A 13,904-nucleotide genomic window follows, 5' to 3' on the forward strand; every position below is an offset into this window, starting at 1 on the left:
TATTTTTGATAAAATTACTTAAAGGATTTTAATATATAATAATATAATAATAAATAGTAATTTAAAATAAATGATATTTTAGTATTTTTGAATAATAAATTAAGTGATGTAATTGATGAGAGAGAAAGTAAAAAGATGTTTGAGTGGATTGAATTATTTAAATAACTCAAACCGGGCCTTCTATATATTCTTGAAAATTACAAAATTATATTTTAAAAACACCTTTAAAATAAAACTGCATAGAATAATACCTAACCATTCAAAGTCAATATTATTAATTATACAAATAAGATTTATTAATGTAAATAATAAATTAAATGTTACGAAACTTATTTAATATGTAATTAATACCAAGACACTCATAACACATATATAATTACATTTTCCAATTTACACCGGTGGAAAGTTTTGTTGTGCTCTCTCAAATCTCAATACATATAATATTATAGCTAGACTCATATTGGTTCCAAAATTTATAAAATCTGTTCTAGCTTGTCAATTTTTATTTTTCATTTTTATTTCTGTTAAATTTTTATAAATCACCTGTACAATTTCTACATTTCTGTAGAAATTTAAATTTATATATTTTTGTAATTCATATTAATACACTAGTGAAATGAACCTAAAATAATAAACAAAAATCATTTAAACTCAAAGGGTTACTTTGTTTCAGCTTATTCCCTATGTGCATACATAAGTTTAATTGTATTTATCAGAGTTTGTTTAATAACTCAACTCATTTAGATTTGTATTAATATATTTATAATATTATTAATAAATAATTATATTTATATATATATATATTAAAATGGTTCATTTTACAACCATAAATGATCGCACTATCAAATAAAATAAATTAAAAAGAAAAAAACAAAATACAAATACTACTTTATCCAACCGGTTATCGAGCTAATAAATCTTTAAAAATAATAAAAAATATTTTAATCAACTTTACCAATTTTTTAGAACGTAATAATTATAATATTATGATTAATAAGCATAAAACAACCACAATCATGGAATATTTAACGATCTCTCGAACTATATTCTATATATAGTAAATTAGAAAATAATTGAGATGGTAACAAAATATATATTTTTGTCATACAGAAATAATTGAGATGGTAACAAAATATATATTTTTGTCATACAAATTGCCTCATACTTCAAAAAACACTTTATATACTAGTCACTATTGACAATACAAAAGTAAAGCCAAACGTCAACTTAGTTTTGTACTTATCCCTGGAGGAGGAGAAGCGCTCACTCGATGATATTTTGTACTTTTACTTTTACCGTTTGCACACACATAAATTTATTATAATATTTATAACTATTTTTTATTATTTATAATTTGGTATATACATTTATGTATAATTATTAAATATGATAAGTCAAATCATTTAAGTGCCCTCCAATTATTATGATCGTTTACTTTTAGTCCCTCAAATTATTTTTTTAAAACAAGTTGCTCTCAAATTTTCAGTAAATGTCAACATTACCCCTCTTTGACAATCTTTTTCAGTGACTCTAACTAAAAGCTTTCCAATTATTCTGACAATTTAATATATTCAAATTTTAAATTATTACAAAAAAATGAATATAAAATTTTATAATATACTAAACATAAATAAATATACTAATAAACTGTAAAAAAAAAAAAATTAAACTCTATACAAATTAATCATTATTCATTCATTTCTTATCCATCACTTCACTTAATTTATTATTTAAAATATTAAAATATTATTTTTTATTTTTTTATATATTAATACCTTAAACTTTTATTAAATATAATTATTACTTATTCAAAACCATCTTCCATCATTCTTTTTTTTTCTTTTTTTTTTTTTACACAAACTTCCTTAATTATATATATATATTGAAGAAGTAAAATCAATTTTATTTTCTGATTGTAATTATAAAACAGGTTACCAAATAAGCTGACAGTTGGACCCACACAGCAGCTCGACCGTGCGTCAAAAACTCCATGAACAAAATATTAATAGTCATCCAAATGGGACCACGCGCTTTCAAATTAATATTTGAAAATTCAAATGTATTATGTATATAAAGCCTTCTTCGGATTTGGGTTTTCAAATAATTTAACAAAATTAAATATAACTTCAATTTCTTTTTTATTTATTAATTAATTAATTAAAATATTAAAATATTTTTTTATTTTATTTATATATATATATATATAATACCTTTTAAATTTTAAAAAATAACACATTATTATTTTTTTAAAATCATCACTAATAATTATTATTTTTATTTTTTTAGATTATTTAAATAACTTAGACTGAATAAGACATTAACCTAAGTACATTGAACTTAAAATGTATTTTTTAAGAAAACATATGCATAATTATTTATTCGTTACCAAAGATTATTATTTAATTTCCCACCAAAATAAAGTATTATTTTTTATTATAGAATCAAGAAGTTATTTGATATGAGGTTATATATTAAAAAAGAGTGTCATGTAGGCGAAAGAAATTTGGGAGGAAGAATAAAGTGTTAATACATTGGACCAAAATAAAAATTAAGGAGAGATAAAAGAGAAAAAAATTATTATTTTTTCAGCTTAAATTGTCTCACGTATATATTATAAAAAGAATAAGTTATTTGAGTTTAATTGATTGAATTATTATATATATTTTTAATTTTTAAAAATACATTATTTGAGTTTAATTGATTGAATTATTATATATGTTTTTAATTTAAATATTATAAAATTTTAATAAAAATATTTTTATTGATTATTTAAATAAATAAAAAATCACATAAATATAATTAATTATTTTAATTTAGATTTTAGATTATCAATTAGTTCGTTGGATATTTTTATTGAAAATTTTATTTCTATAAATTGTTATTAAAATTTGATATCTAAATTATTAATTAGTTATTTTAATTTTGTAAATGTTATTTTGTATTATTTATTAATTACTTTTTTATGTAATTTTTAATTAAATTTAATGATAATTAATTTCTGGTATATAAAAAAGTGAAAATATATGTCATTGTATTGAAAAAATAACTAACTTTAAATATGGTCTTAGAAAATGGATGTCTGTCTGTTTTGACAAAGTGCCTGAAAATATTATTTCCTTTTCACTAAAATAACTTTGAAGAATTTTTTCATTTAATTTCAAATATATATATATATATATATTTATATATTTTGTGATTTTGGTTGTCCCTTCAATTCAAAATTGTAATTACTTTGCTCTAAGTCACCATCAATACATTGTTTTTAAATTGAAAGCATCCTCATTGTTCAGTTCTTTAATGTTATTTGATTCACATGTATATATAATGGTTAAATATATAGTTGTTTAGGGCAATGTGTTTACTTTTATGAATTTAAATTACAATTTTAACTTGAAAAAAGTCATTCCATATCTATTGGAATTTGTTTAATTGTACTGTTTGGTGGTAATATTTATCAGCTAAATTTCACTGGTCGGAAAGAAATAGGAATAAAGATGAGACAATTTATTTTGAAGTAGTCTCTAATGTATTTTATTTTTGTATATGGTTCACCTCTTGATTTTGTATACTAAATATATTTTTATTTTAATCTATTGTTTAAAAATTTAACAAAAACATAAAATAAAATATATTTTAATAAAAATGGTTAATTGATGTAAAAGGTAATTTATTTGGGTAAATGAGAATAAAAATTAGTATTTATAATTTTAAACTCATCAAATTATCTAAATTAGAAAAAAAAAAATGACCAACACTAGTTTAAGTTTTGGTCTAAAAGGTACTTATTGAAATATGAGTATGCTATAGAATAAAGTATCATTTGAAAAATGAATTAAAATTTTAAAATATAATAAATATCATAACTTAATTGTATTAATTAAAAAAGTGAGTTAGACGGTCTTCTTCTTCTACTACTCATGTATGTTTGACCTTATAATTAGAAACGGAACGGAACGGAAATCATGGCGCGAAACATGCATTCATTACCGTATCAAAATAAATCTTAGAAAGGGACACACACTTATTTTCTATAATATTTATTGTAAATAGCCAATATTTAAAAGTGTAAATATATAGTTGATGTGGTCTATCAATAATATATTTTCTTTCAAAAAAATGATAATAAAAAAAAAAAAAAAAAGTCAAAATGTTATGAGATACTCCATCCATCCATCCAATTAAGGTATTACAATTTCAATTATACTAAATGTAAGCCCAACTTACGTAAGCTTAATATATTTTATTAAAAAAGAAGTACTAAATCTGAAATTGATACAATGTTTGAATATATTTTTTAAATAATTAGGAGCTGGTTGAAGGAAGGAAGGTGAAAATAAAAAAGAATTCCTCCTTTGGGTCGCTTGTAATTATGAAATAAAGACATCCGTATATATATATATATATATATATTTTGATGATGAAGACAATTAGGATTTAGGACACAACAACAAGGTAAAAGGTAAAGGGTAAAGGTAGGTAGGTAGTAGGTACGCTAGCACCATATTGTTGACATAATGCATAATCTTTTATTTATGAAGGAATAAAGAATCCACACATTGATTATTATTATTATTATTATTATGGTAATGGGCTAACAAATTTAAAACGAAACGAGGGGGCGGCCCAATAATAATACTTGTTTGTGTTTGTTGTACGCAGTAGTGGTAGTAGGAAAGAAAGGCTCCTTCTCCTCATAAACAAACAAACAAACAAAGAGCTTCAAATATTTACATAATTAATTTTTGAGTTAATAAATGAAGAAGACATTTCATTTATTATTTTTATTTAATAAAAAAAAATGCACTAGTTTTGGGCCAGGGCAGGCTGATGAAGTGTCCAGCGAGCGAGAGAGGACATTGGCCCAGAAGGGTTACTTACTAGTACAACTTTTATGCTCCTTTTTATTTTTTATCCAAGACTAGATTAGAGACTAGACTAGACTACTGAGCTTGTTTTTTTATCCAGCTAATGTAATGTGGCTCAGTAGCATATCATGCTATCTGTCTATCATCTCATTGACGAGCCCCTTCTTTTGCGTCGTCGGTCGTATCTCCACCACCAGAAAATCGTTCATGATCCATAGAGCCGTCGCAACTACCTTCTCTTGTCTTAAGAAGAAGAAGAAGAAGCCGATTCGAGGAGGAGGAGGAGGACCTCATTCCTCAGTCCTCCCCATACAACACTTGACAAAGGTACGTAAGTAGTGTACACACTCTCTCTCTCTCTCTCAGAAGAGACTAGGTAGGTTTTCCTTTATGATCTATAACCTCCTCATCCTCCTCCTCCTCCTCTACTTATATGCTATCTATCTATCTATCTATCAGCACCCTTACAGCAGCAGGCTCTATGGCACTTTGGATTCCAATCTTGTTTCTACAACACCAACAACTCTTACACTATCATCATCTAACAATAATCATGATCATGGAATAACTAATCAATATTTGCAAAGTAGCAGCAGCAGCAGCAGCAGCTCTTCCAATGTTAAAGTTATGCTTATTGATGGCACATCAATTATTTTTAGATCATACTACAAGCTTCTTGGTAATTATTTCTATCCTATCCTATCCTATCTTCCTTCAATATATTATCTATCTATCTATCTATCTATCTATATACATTTCAGTCTTCTTCTTCTTCTTCTTGCTCATTTTAACAAACAGCAAGATTGCAGCACGGTCACTTGTCAAATGCTGATGGAAATGGGGATTGGGTCTTAACCATTTCAACCGCCTTATCCCTTGTCAGTCTTACTCTTTCATCTTAACCCTAAACTTCTTCCTTCCTATCACATTAATTATGTCTATTATATTTTTTTGATGCAGATATTAGATGTTCTTGAATTTTTCCCTTCACATGTAGCTGTAAGTTTCTCATTCCTAGTTGTTTGGTTAATTACCATCAACTAACTTAACATTCCTTGATTAATTATTAATTAATGAAATTTCCCCCTTTTCTATTCTCTGTAGGTGGTTTTCGATCACGATGGTAAGCAATACGGAGGAGCATTATTGTAAGCTGTTTGTTTACTCTAAATTTTAACTTCTTTAAACCATTTTACATTGCATTTATTTATATATAATTATATATATATATTTGATTTGATTTGAGCTAGAAAACAATCCTTTTTGCCCCTAACTAAGCTGAGATTCGTCCCGGCTTTAAGTTGGTATTGAGCAAGGCTGATAACGTTAACCAGCCACTGATGCTATCACTTTATTGGGTAAATGACAATTTTTCCAAAAATTGTGTCCTTCAGGTTTTTGCTATCGCTATTAGTTAGACACGTTAATTAAGTTCTTGAGATTGTAGTATATATTCCTTACTCCAGTGTGCATAAACACACATAAGTTATTGGACAGAAGCAAACTTGTTAGAATCATGCTGCTGCGCGGAGAACTCTGTTTTGCCTTGCTTGGAGTCAGTCTACCATTGGGTTATGGATGTGATTAGGTATCCAATGTTTTCGCTCCCTTTGAATGGTTTACTTGAACAAGGGCATGAGTTTGAAGGTCGAACTAGTGAAGTGCTATACGCTGATAGTTCCTTAGCATGGTTGCAGGACATGTCTTCTTTTAGGGTTTCAAATAGGATCGTAACTTAAAACTGTTTTGATAAAAGTACACTTTTCTTTTCAGGAAATCCATTTGGTCAAACTTCTATTTCATCCAAACAAAGTTTTGTAGCAAAAGGTATGCCTTCCTAGTATTTTGTGTGGTGAATTAAAAGGATGTTTGGTAAATTTAGCATGCGTTGAGTTGAGTTGAGTTGAGTTGAGCCACAAGAGTCATGTTGCAAGCATAGCCCATAAATCATAATAGTCGTCCACCCACAAGGTGGCTCGTGAAGAAGTGGACTACCCGTCATGTTCGCTACACTCTGGATTTGAATTGCAATACACTGCCTACCGTCTTGGCTTAGACAGGTGTAATGATATTAATGGCAGAAATAAAGTATTTAACATATGTATCAGAGATGTAAATGAAAAGGCGGACATGTTTATTCTGATATGCCAGCAACATAGAACACCTGCACAGTCTCATAGACTGCTATATAACTAACATATTATTGTTTCATATAGATCTACGTAAGCATTGATCAAACAATAGTTCAGGAATACTATAATTTATTTTAAAATAACAAATCTGTGTAATGTCAATTTAGTAAAATTTCAGGATTCTATTTTTATTTCTTACTCCAGGCCCATGCCTTCTTTTCTTTTCTTTTTTTGTCTTGTGTAGAAACACAAAGAGTGCTGTGTTATGAGAATGTGTTAACTTACAAGATAATATCGTTAACATAATCAAATCATGATTATCATTAGTTAAATGATACAAAATAATATTATATAAGATAAATATTTAATAGTCCAATAACCCCTCAAATCCAAGTTAATAAAATTTAGGATTGATTTGGATTTGCAATGTAGTTTTAGGTTTTAAAAGTAGTAACACCTTGTTTTTAGTGATAATGTCCTGTTTCCCGCTCTCCTGGCTTTGTCTTCTACTCTCTAAGTCTAAGCTTTGTTTCCTGCTCTTAAGGCAAGACAATTTTATTACCCAGTCTCGTGAACTTGGTCTCTAGTGACTTTTCTACCCTTAGCTCACTTTTGGCCTCAGTTTTACTATTTTTTTTTCTTTTGAGTGGGGAGAGATGAAACTTTAAGACCTTTTGTCTATTAAGTAAATCTATATTTGAAATCGATAATCAACAAAACAAAAGACCAAACAAAAATAACATGATGAGAACCACACGAGCTGGATGGTGGAGGCAGTGGAGGAAATCCTTATGTCTTTACCAAAAGCTGAATGAACAAGGAAAAATATCTTGAGAATGGGTTAATATCTATTTATGTGATTTCAGGAGGTAATAATATCCTAATCATGAATTATGCATCATATCATATTTATATTCTATTACGAATTATGAGTCATATCAAGCAATGTCTTTGTTTCTTGCTCTTATGCCTCCTTGCAAGCTCGTTTGAAAACATCTTGAGATTTGCAATTTTGAACTAATTAATTGTACTTCAGGAGCTAATCAATTAAAATGTGGTTTTAGTAGCCATGTAGGTGATAGTTCATTTTCAGTATCCTTAAATCTGGAAAGCATTTTCAATAGTATTATTGGCACCTGCTTTGTTATTAGGCCTTAATTATTAGCATTCTATCACCCATGTGTTTTCTTCTCATTCTCTACTCTCATTTACTCTGTATTTCTCCTTTCCATGCCTTGCCATTGATATCAAGGCTCTAGTCAGTTAAGTGTCTAATGAGAGATCAAAAGCCTTGAAACTAGATGATTTTGCAGCATGTCTTTATCATCTACTTCAGATGTGCTTTGTGATTTCTCTCACTCTAACAATGTTGGCTAATTATGCTTCAAGGCCTAACCTTTCGTCATACGATGTACCCTGCATACAAGAGCAATCGCCCCCCTACACCTGATACCATAGTTCAGGGACTTCAGTACTTGAAAGCATCTATCAAAGCTATGGATGTCAAGGTCATTGAGGCAAGTGTACTGAACACATAATTTTCACTGTGGACAGTGGCGGTAACAGGGATTTCTTACAAACCATTCTAAAGTAGGTTCCAGGTGTTGAAGCTGATGATGTGATTGGGACATTGGCTGTAAGAAGTGTTGATGCTGGGTTTAAGGTTACTATTCTCAAACTTATCTTGAAATTTGATTTAGTTTTGTCTGCACTTGGGTAGTTACATGTTTCTTGGAATTAATTCTCTTTTGTGAGCGGAGGGGGGTGTAATGCTAGTTCTCCTTATTTACAAAAAACAAAAACAAATTCTCTTTTGTGGTGTCCGTATAAGTATATTGACCATGGAAGCAATAAGTCTCCGTAAAGCCCTACTTTCCATTTGCAAATTGTATGGTGAATATTAGTATTCTTATTAAAGCACCCAAACAACAACTTAACCCTGCTCATACTCAATACCAAAAGAAAAGGCAGGGATGGAGAATCAACTAATTACAATAGACTCCTAGCGTCTCAAGCAAATACTTGTTTTTGCTAAGTTGGCTTATAGATTGCAAGTTCATAATGGTTCTGATTTTCCGAGTACCATGGTGTTGTTCGTAATCTTCATAGCTTTGGCAACTGTTTACTACTAATTAGAAATATTGACATTTGTTTGGCTTAAAAAATCATTAATTTGTCACGCACCTATCTTATATACCCAGGTCCGAGTTGTATCTCCTGACAAAGATTTCTTCCAGATACTTTCTCCTTCTTTACGTCTTCTAAGAATTGCACCACGTGGACTTAAGTGAGTGCCCCCTTCAAACTTTGAGTTTCACTAGTGTCGTCTAGATTGCTTTTCTCAGATAGTTGACTCTCATCAGTGACTTTTGTTTATATTTTGTACAGGAAAGATTGTTATAAAACCCTTAAGGTTATCTCATTATTTTGTCCATAATAGCGTGTTTCAATTCTTTCTCTCTTTTTTTACAGGATGGTTTCCTTTGGGATGGATGATTTTGCAGAGAAATTTGGGACGTTAAAACCTTCTCAATTTGTTGATGTTATATCACTTGTCGGTGACAAATCTGATAATATACCAGGTTCTCTCATTGGACTTAGAGATTTATCATTTCAAATATTATGGTTCATTACTGAAGTTTCTCATTAGTCTTATGATTTACTGCCCATAATAAGGCCATGTATATTGTATAGGTACTGTGGGATACTTTTTAACAATCGTGCAATTATTTTGTTAATTCAAAATGACAGGATTAAATGGATGTGTATATATATTTGTATTAGGCTATTAGCTCATTGTGGTGTTACTATAAAGCCCAGTCTCTATTACTTTACCATGACTGCTACAAGATACAATTCAATTGTATATTTATGTTTCTGTTCGATTCATCAAAATTATGTGACTTTTTTGTAGTTACAAAATGGAACTCTTTTTATGCAGGAATTGATGGAATTGAATATGAACATGCTGTGCAGTTGATCACTAAATTTGGTAAGTCATTTTCTACTTGGATGGAATTGGTTATGACATGGACCTTTACAACTTTGCGAAGGGGCCTATTGCATTATTGTTTGACTTGGAATTAGTTAGCTCATCCATCTTTGTGGTTTATAGGGTCACTGGAGAATTTATTACAAAATGTTGATCATGTTGAAGAACGTACTAGAGAGGTCAGTGAGTGATTGACATAATATGTGTCATTGTGACTGGGATTTAGTATCATTAACTAAGCTTATAAAGAAATGATATCTATAATATTGTAGTACTTGAGTGAAAATGCTGAGCAGGCCATCCTGAGCAAGAATTTGGTAATCCATCCATCCCATCAACTTTGCTTAATTTTTGTTTTGCATCTTATCTTAACAAATGGATTGATACTTTAAAAACAAATCAAAATGAAATTCTTTCAGGCTCAGCTGCGCTCAGATCTTCCGTTTTACATGATTCCATATGCTGTAGATGATCTGGCCTTTAAGAAACCCCAGGTCTATATCAATCTATTATTACTATTCACTGTTTGTTTGCTGGTTGGAGTGAAGAATGAACAGTAGTGTTGTTTCTCAGGACGATGGAGAAAAGTTTAAGAACCTGTTGACAGCTATCAGTGCATACGCAGAGGGATTCTCATTGGATCCCGTAATTAGAAGAGCCATCCATTTGTGGAAAAAGCTTGAATGAAACATGATGATGCAAAGACTGTAATCATTCACCATGTTATTAAATTCACATTTCCTTAACAAGGAACCCCCTCCAATGAACAAAAGAATTATATTTCACTTCTCCATCTACAACCATTTTATTTATAGCCTGTACTTGAATATATATATAAAAAAAATTGAACAACATTTCACTGCTACTTTTAATGTCCTGGACCACTTGGGCTAGGACCTGAGGACAAGCTTTGAAGCCAATATGACATGTTGAGTTTGGCCCTCTCGTAGTAGACGGAGGAGGAGGAGGAGGGGTACATGGTAAGGTGATTATCCTGGACAAAACTGAACTCCGGTAGGACTCTTGCGGCCTCTGTCCGTGCCTGGCTCAAGAGCACAATAAAGACAACAACTAGGGTCATCAACTTTGCAACAATTGACCTGTTGAAAGTCATAATAATAATCTCTTTCTAAGAAGAGTAAGAGGAATGAATGATTAGGATTGATTGTGTTTTGTTGTTTAGAGAAAAGTTTGAATGATAAAAAACACCAAACCCAATTGAGGTGGTATTTATAGCATCATGGACTGGAGGTAAGTGTTTGAATAAAGAGCAAGGAAAAGAGGTTTCATGAGTTGTATAATATTTACCTACGTGTTGTTGACCTATCATCACACACAAAACACCGGTTGGGTTCGGTCCATGCATGACCACTATGCTGCTTGCTCTAACATTAAACACAATGTTTTCGTCCAATTCACACAAACCTGAATTACGGCCTTTTCGAGAGACCCCTTCAGACCAACCATCGACATTCCAGGACAATAACATTTTTATTTTTTCTAGTCAAATGTCATACTAGTTAGTTAGTTGTACATGTTTTTCTCCTCCGAATTGTTGTTGTTTGACTAAAATCTGGCTAAAGATAACATGTTTGAAAGTTTCATATAAAAGAAAGACAGTCTCTCACTATTATTATAAAAATAATTATATCTTTGCTATATAATAAGCAAGTAAAGACTTTAAAACATGTTCATTGTAACAAACCTAACAAAAGAGTTGAAATTTGACTGCTTTTTAACCTTTATTTAAATGAATTAAGTATATTCAAAGATAGAAAAAAAAGAAAAAAAATGTATTTATCTCCAACGGGTGCACTGGCTGAATTAAAATGTAATGAAATTTCAAGGCAACTTCCCTCACATTAGACTTGACCATTTCAATTAAGTTAAATATGGAATGGCAGCTTCATTGAAAGGTTGAATTCTAAATATGTTGTAATTAGTAATAGGGGACAGACACATGAGGCAAAGCAATTTCTATATAGAAGAAACATACACAGCAGATGGAATCCATCACCAAGTTCAGGAGTTGGTAAATTACAAGTCAGTTCAACAACATCTTATCAAATAGAGTAGGTAGGTAAATTTAAAGCTATTCAAATTTCTTTATAAGCGACAAGTCGTTCAACATCTTCTCTATGGCCTCGTCGTCAAGTGCACGTCCTCTACTCTGCAAATATTCAATCAAAATATTAAACATCTCTTCAATGAAGTGGGGGGATATTTCTATTATAACCAACAATACTTCCTTTATCAACCCAAGTAAGTAATTAAAAGTTTCCACCAACGAAAGTAGACTAGGCAAGTTTTATTCTTTTAACAAAACAAGTGTCCAAGTCATCTTATCAACCCAAGACAAATAATCAAATAACACAGCAAGTCTAAAAGAAGCCAGACAGACAGCAACAAGATGCATGAAGGGAAGAGTGAACATTGTTATACAGTGCAATAAATGATGAAATAAGATGGAAGGGGAACAAAGTTGGTATTGTGCATCATGATGGATGATAATATGCCCTTAGTAGCTGAGCACAACAAAACAACATATATTAATTAAGACCTTGCTGCGTACGTACGTACATACATACATACATACATAATAATGGATGATGCTTCTTCATTTTTATGAATTTTTCTCTCCAGAAGAAGAAATTTCTTCAGTTGTGTGGGGGAAAGCAATTAAGAGTAAACAACCTTGATAGATGGAACCATTGCAATTGCTTCCTCGACAGTTTCAGGCCCCAGATTTCCAAGCACACAGAGCTGCATCATACACATGATATGACATGAAAACAGATAGAATGATTTAAAGAAAGAATTATCATCCTAAAGGAGTGAGATGTGAAATACCTCGAATTCAGCCAGCTTGTACCTACTTAGGATTCTGTATATGATGAGTTAAGGAAGACATTATCAAATAAATAATAATAATAATAATAATAATAAGAATAAGAAAACAACAGATAAGAAACAATTTGTCTCTTTTCACTTGAGCTAGCTAGGAAGGAAGGAAGGAAGGAAGGATACTCTCGTGCTTGTCTAACAGAATCTGGATTCTTATAACGGCTAAAGCGTTTGACATACTGCAGAGATTTCTCAAACACCCTGAAAAAAAGAATCCTTATTTATTATAGATTGCTAGGAATAATGAATGTATTGTGTGTGTGTGTGTTTAAAAACATACATATATACTGATCAGAAATACTATGTTGATAAGTTTGTTTGTTGGTTAATAATTAGACCTAAACTAAAGGTGAGATGGGGGGATACTTACTGAGAAATTTGGTTAATGGGATCCTCAGACATCTGTTGAAGTTGCTCATACTTGTGTTCAAGAATTAAAGCAACTTCACAATTCATCAAACACTTGGCCTTGAGAAATTCTGAACAACAACAACAAAACAAGAAAATGTAATTTAACAAAGAGAAAAAAATATTAATAAATTATTATTATTATTATTATTAGGTTACCGTCTCCGATTTTGAGTTCGGCGGCATTTTCTTCCTCTTCAGCCGACGACATGTTGAAAACCCTCGAGTGCCAAACAAAGAAGAAGAAGAAGAATTGAATTAGTATTAGTATGAGAGATTCTTCTTACCTTTGAGAATTCTTCACACACACACACACACCACGTATTGATTCTTTGATTCATTGATTGATTTTGATACTTGTTCTTAAGTCTACCACCAGCGTGAATCTAAAGTCTACGGGCCTTTTGTTCTTATGATTGCAGCCCAACCAACTATAAATTAAATTATTAAGGCCCAACTATATATTGTATATTTCTATGTCAGGCTGGACTGGGACTGGACTAGCTGAAAAGTGTCAATTACAACTTACTTACTAGTCCAATTCAGTTGGATTTTACATGTAAAAGGCTTTTACAATAATTAAACCATTACCTCATTTACAGT

At 30.4% G+C, this 13,904-nt stretch overlaps 2 protein-coding genes across 4 annotated transcripts; one reads left to right on the forward strand and one right to left on the reverse strand.

Moving 5' to 3' along the window:
* Positions 1–4,941: 4,941 nt before the first annotated feature.
* Positions 4,942–10,843, forward strand: LOC124915064 (DNA polymerase I-like). Of its 2 annotated transcripts, XM_047455711.1 has the most exons (15): positions 4,942–5,192; positions 5,325–5,544; positions 5,664–5,743; positions 5,826–5,864; positions 5,970–5,988; positions 6,639–6,692; positions 8,387–8,514; positions 8,592–8,660; positions 9,199–9,284; positions 9,470–9,579; positions 9,939–9,989; positions 10,113–10,168; positions 10,262–10,306; positions 10,409–10,483; positions 10,563–10,843. In XM_047455711.1, the coding sequence occupies exons 1-15, from the start codon at positions 4,974–4,976 to the stop codon at positions 10,674–10,676; spliced, it is 1,365 nt and encodes a 454-aa protein (XP_047311667.1). In that variant the 5' UTR covers positions 4,942–4,973; the 3' UTR covers positions 10,677–10,843. The 2 variants fall into 2 exon arrangements, with proteins under 2 accessions (XP_047311667.1, XP_047311668.1); XM_047455712.1 differs by lacking the exon at positions 6,639–6,692.
* A 1,107-nt stretch (positions 10,844–11,950) lies between these two features.
* LOC124915256 (DNA-directed RNA polymerase II subunit 4) lies at positions 11,951–13,637 on the reverse strand. Of its 2 annotated transcripts, none has more exons than XR_007096847.1 (6): positions 13,461–13,637; positions 13,264–13,372; positions 13,017–13,094; positions 12,840–12,873; positions 12,586–12,752; positions 11,951–12,159 (listed from the first exon to the last, which is right to left on the reverse strand). XR_007096847.1 is itself a non-coding variant. In XM_047455940.1 (6 exons), exons 1-6 carry the CDS (start codon positions 13,510–13,512, stop codon positions 12,082–12,084), a joined length of 420 nt encoding a protein of 139 aa, XP_047311896.1. In that variant the 5' UTR covers positions 13,513–13,637; the 3' UTR covers positions 11,951–12,081. The 2 variants fall into 2 exon arrangements, 1 of the variants encoding a protein (XP_047311896.1); XM_047455940.1 differs by having other exon boundaries at positions 12,684–12,752.
* Positions 13,638–13,904: the final 267 nt, after the last annotated feature.

Source organism: Impatiens glandulifera, chromosome 9, assembly GCF_907164915.1.
Source record: "Impatiens glandulifera chromosome 9, dImpGla2.1, whole genome shotgun sequence".
Lineage (NCBI taxonomy): Eukaryota > Viridiplantae > Streptophyta > Magnoliopsida > Ericales > Balsaminaceae > Impatiens > Impatiens glandulifera.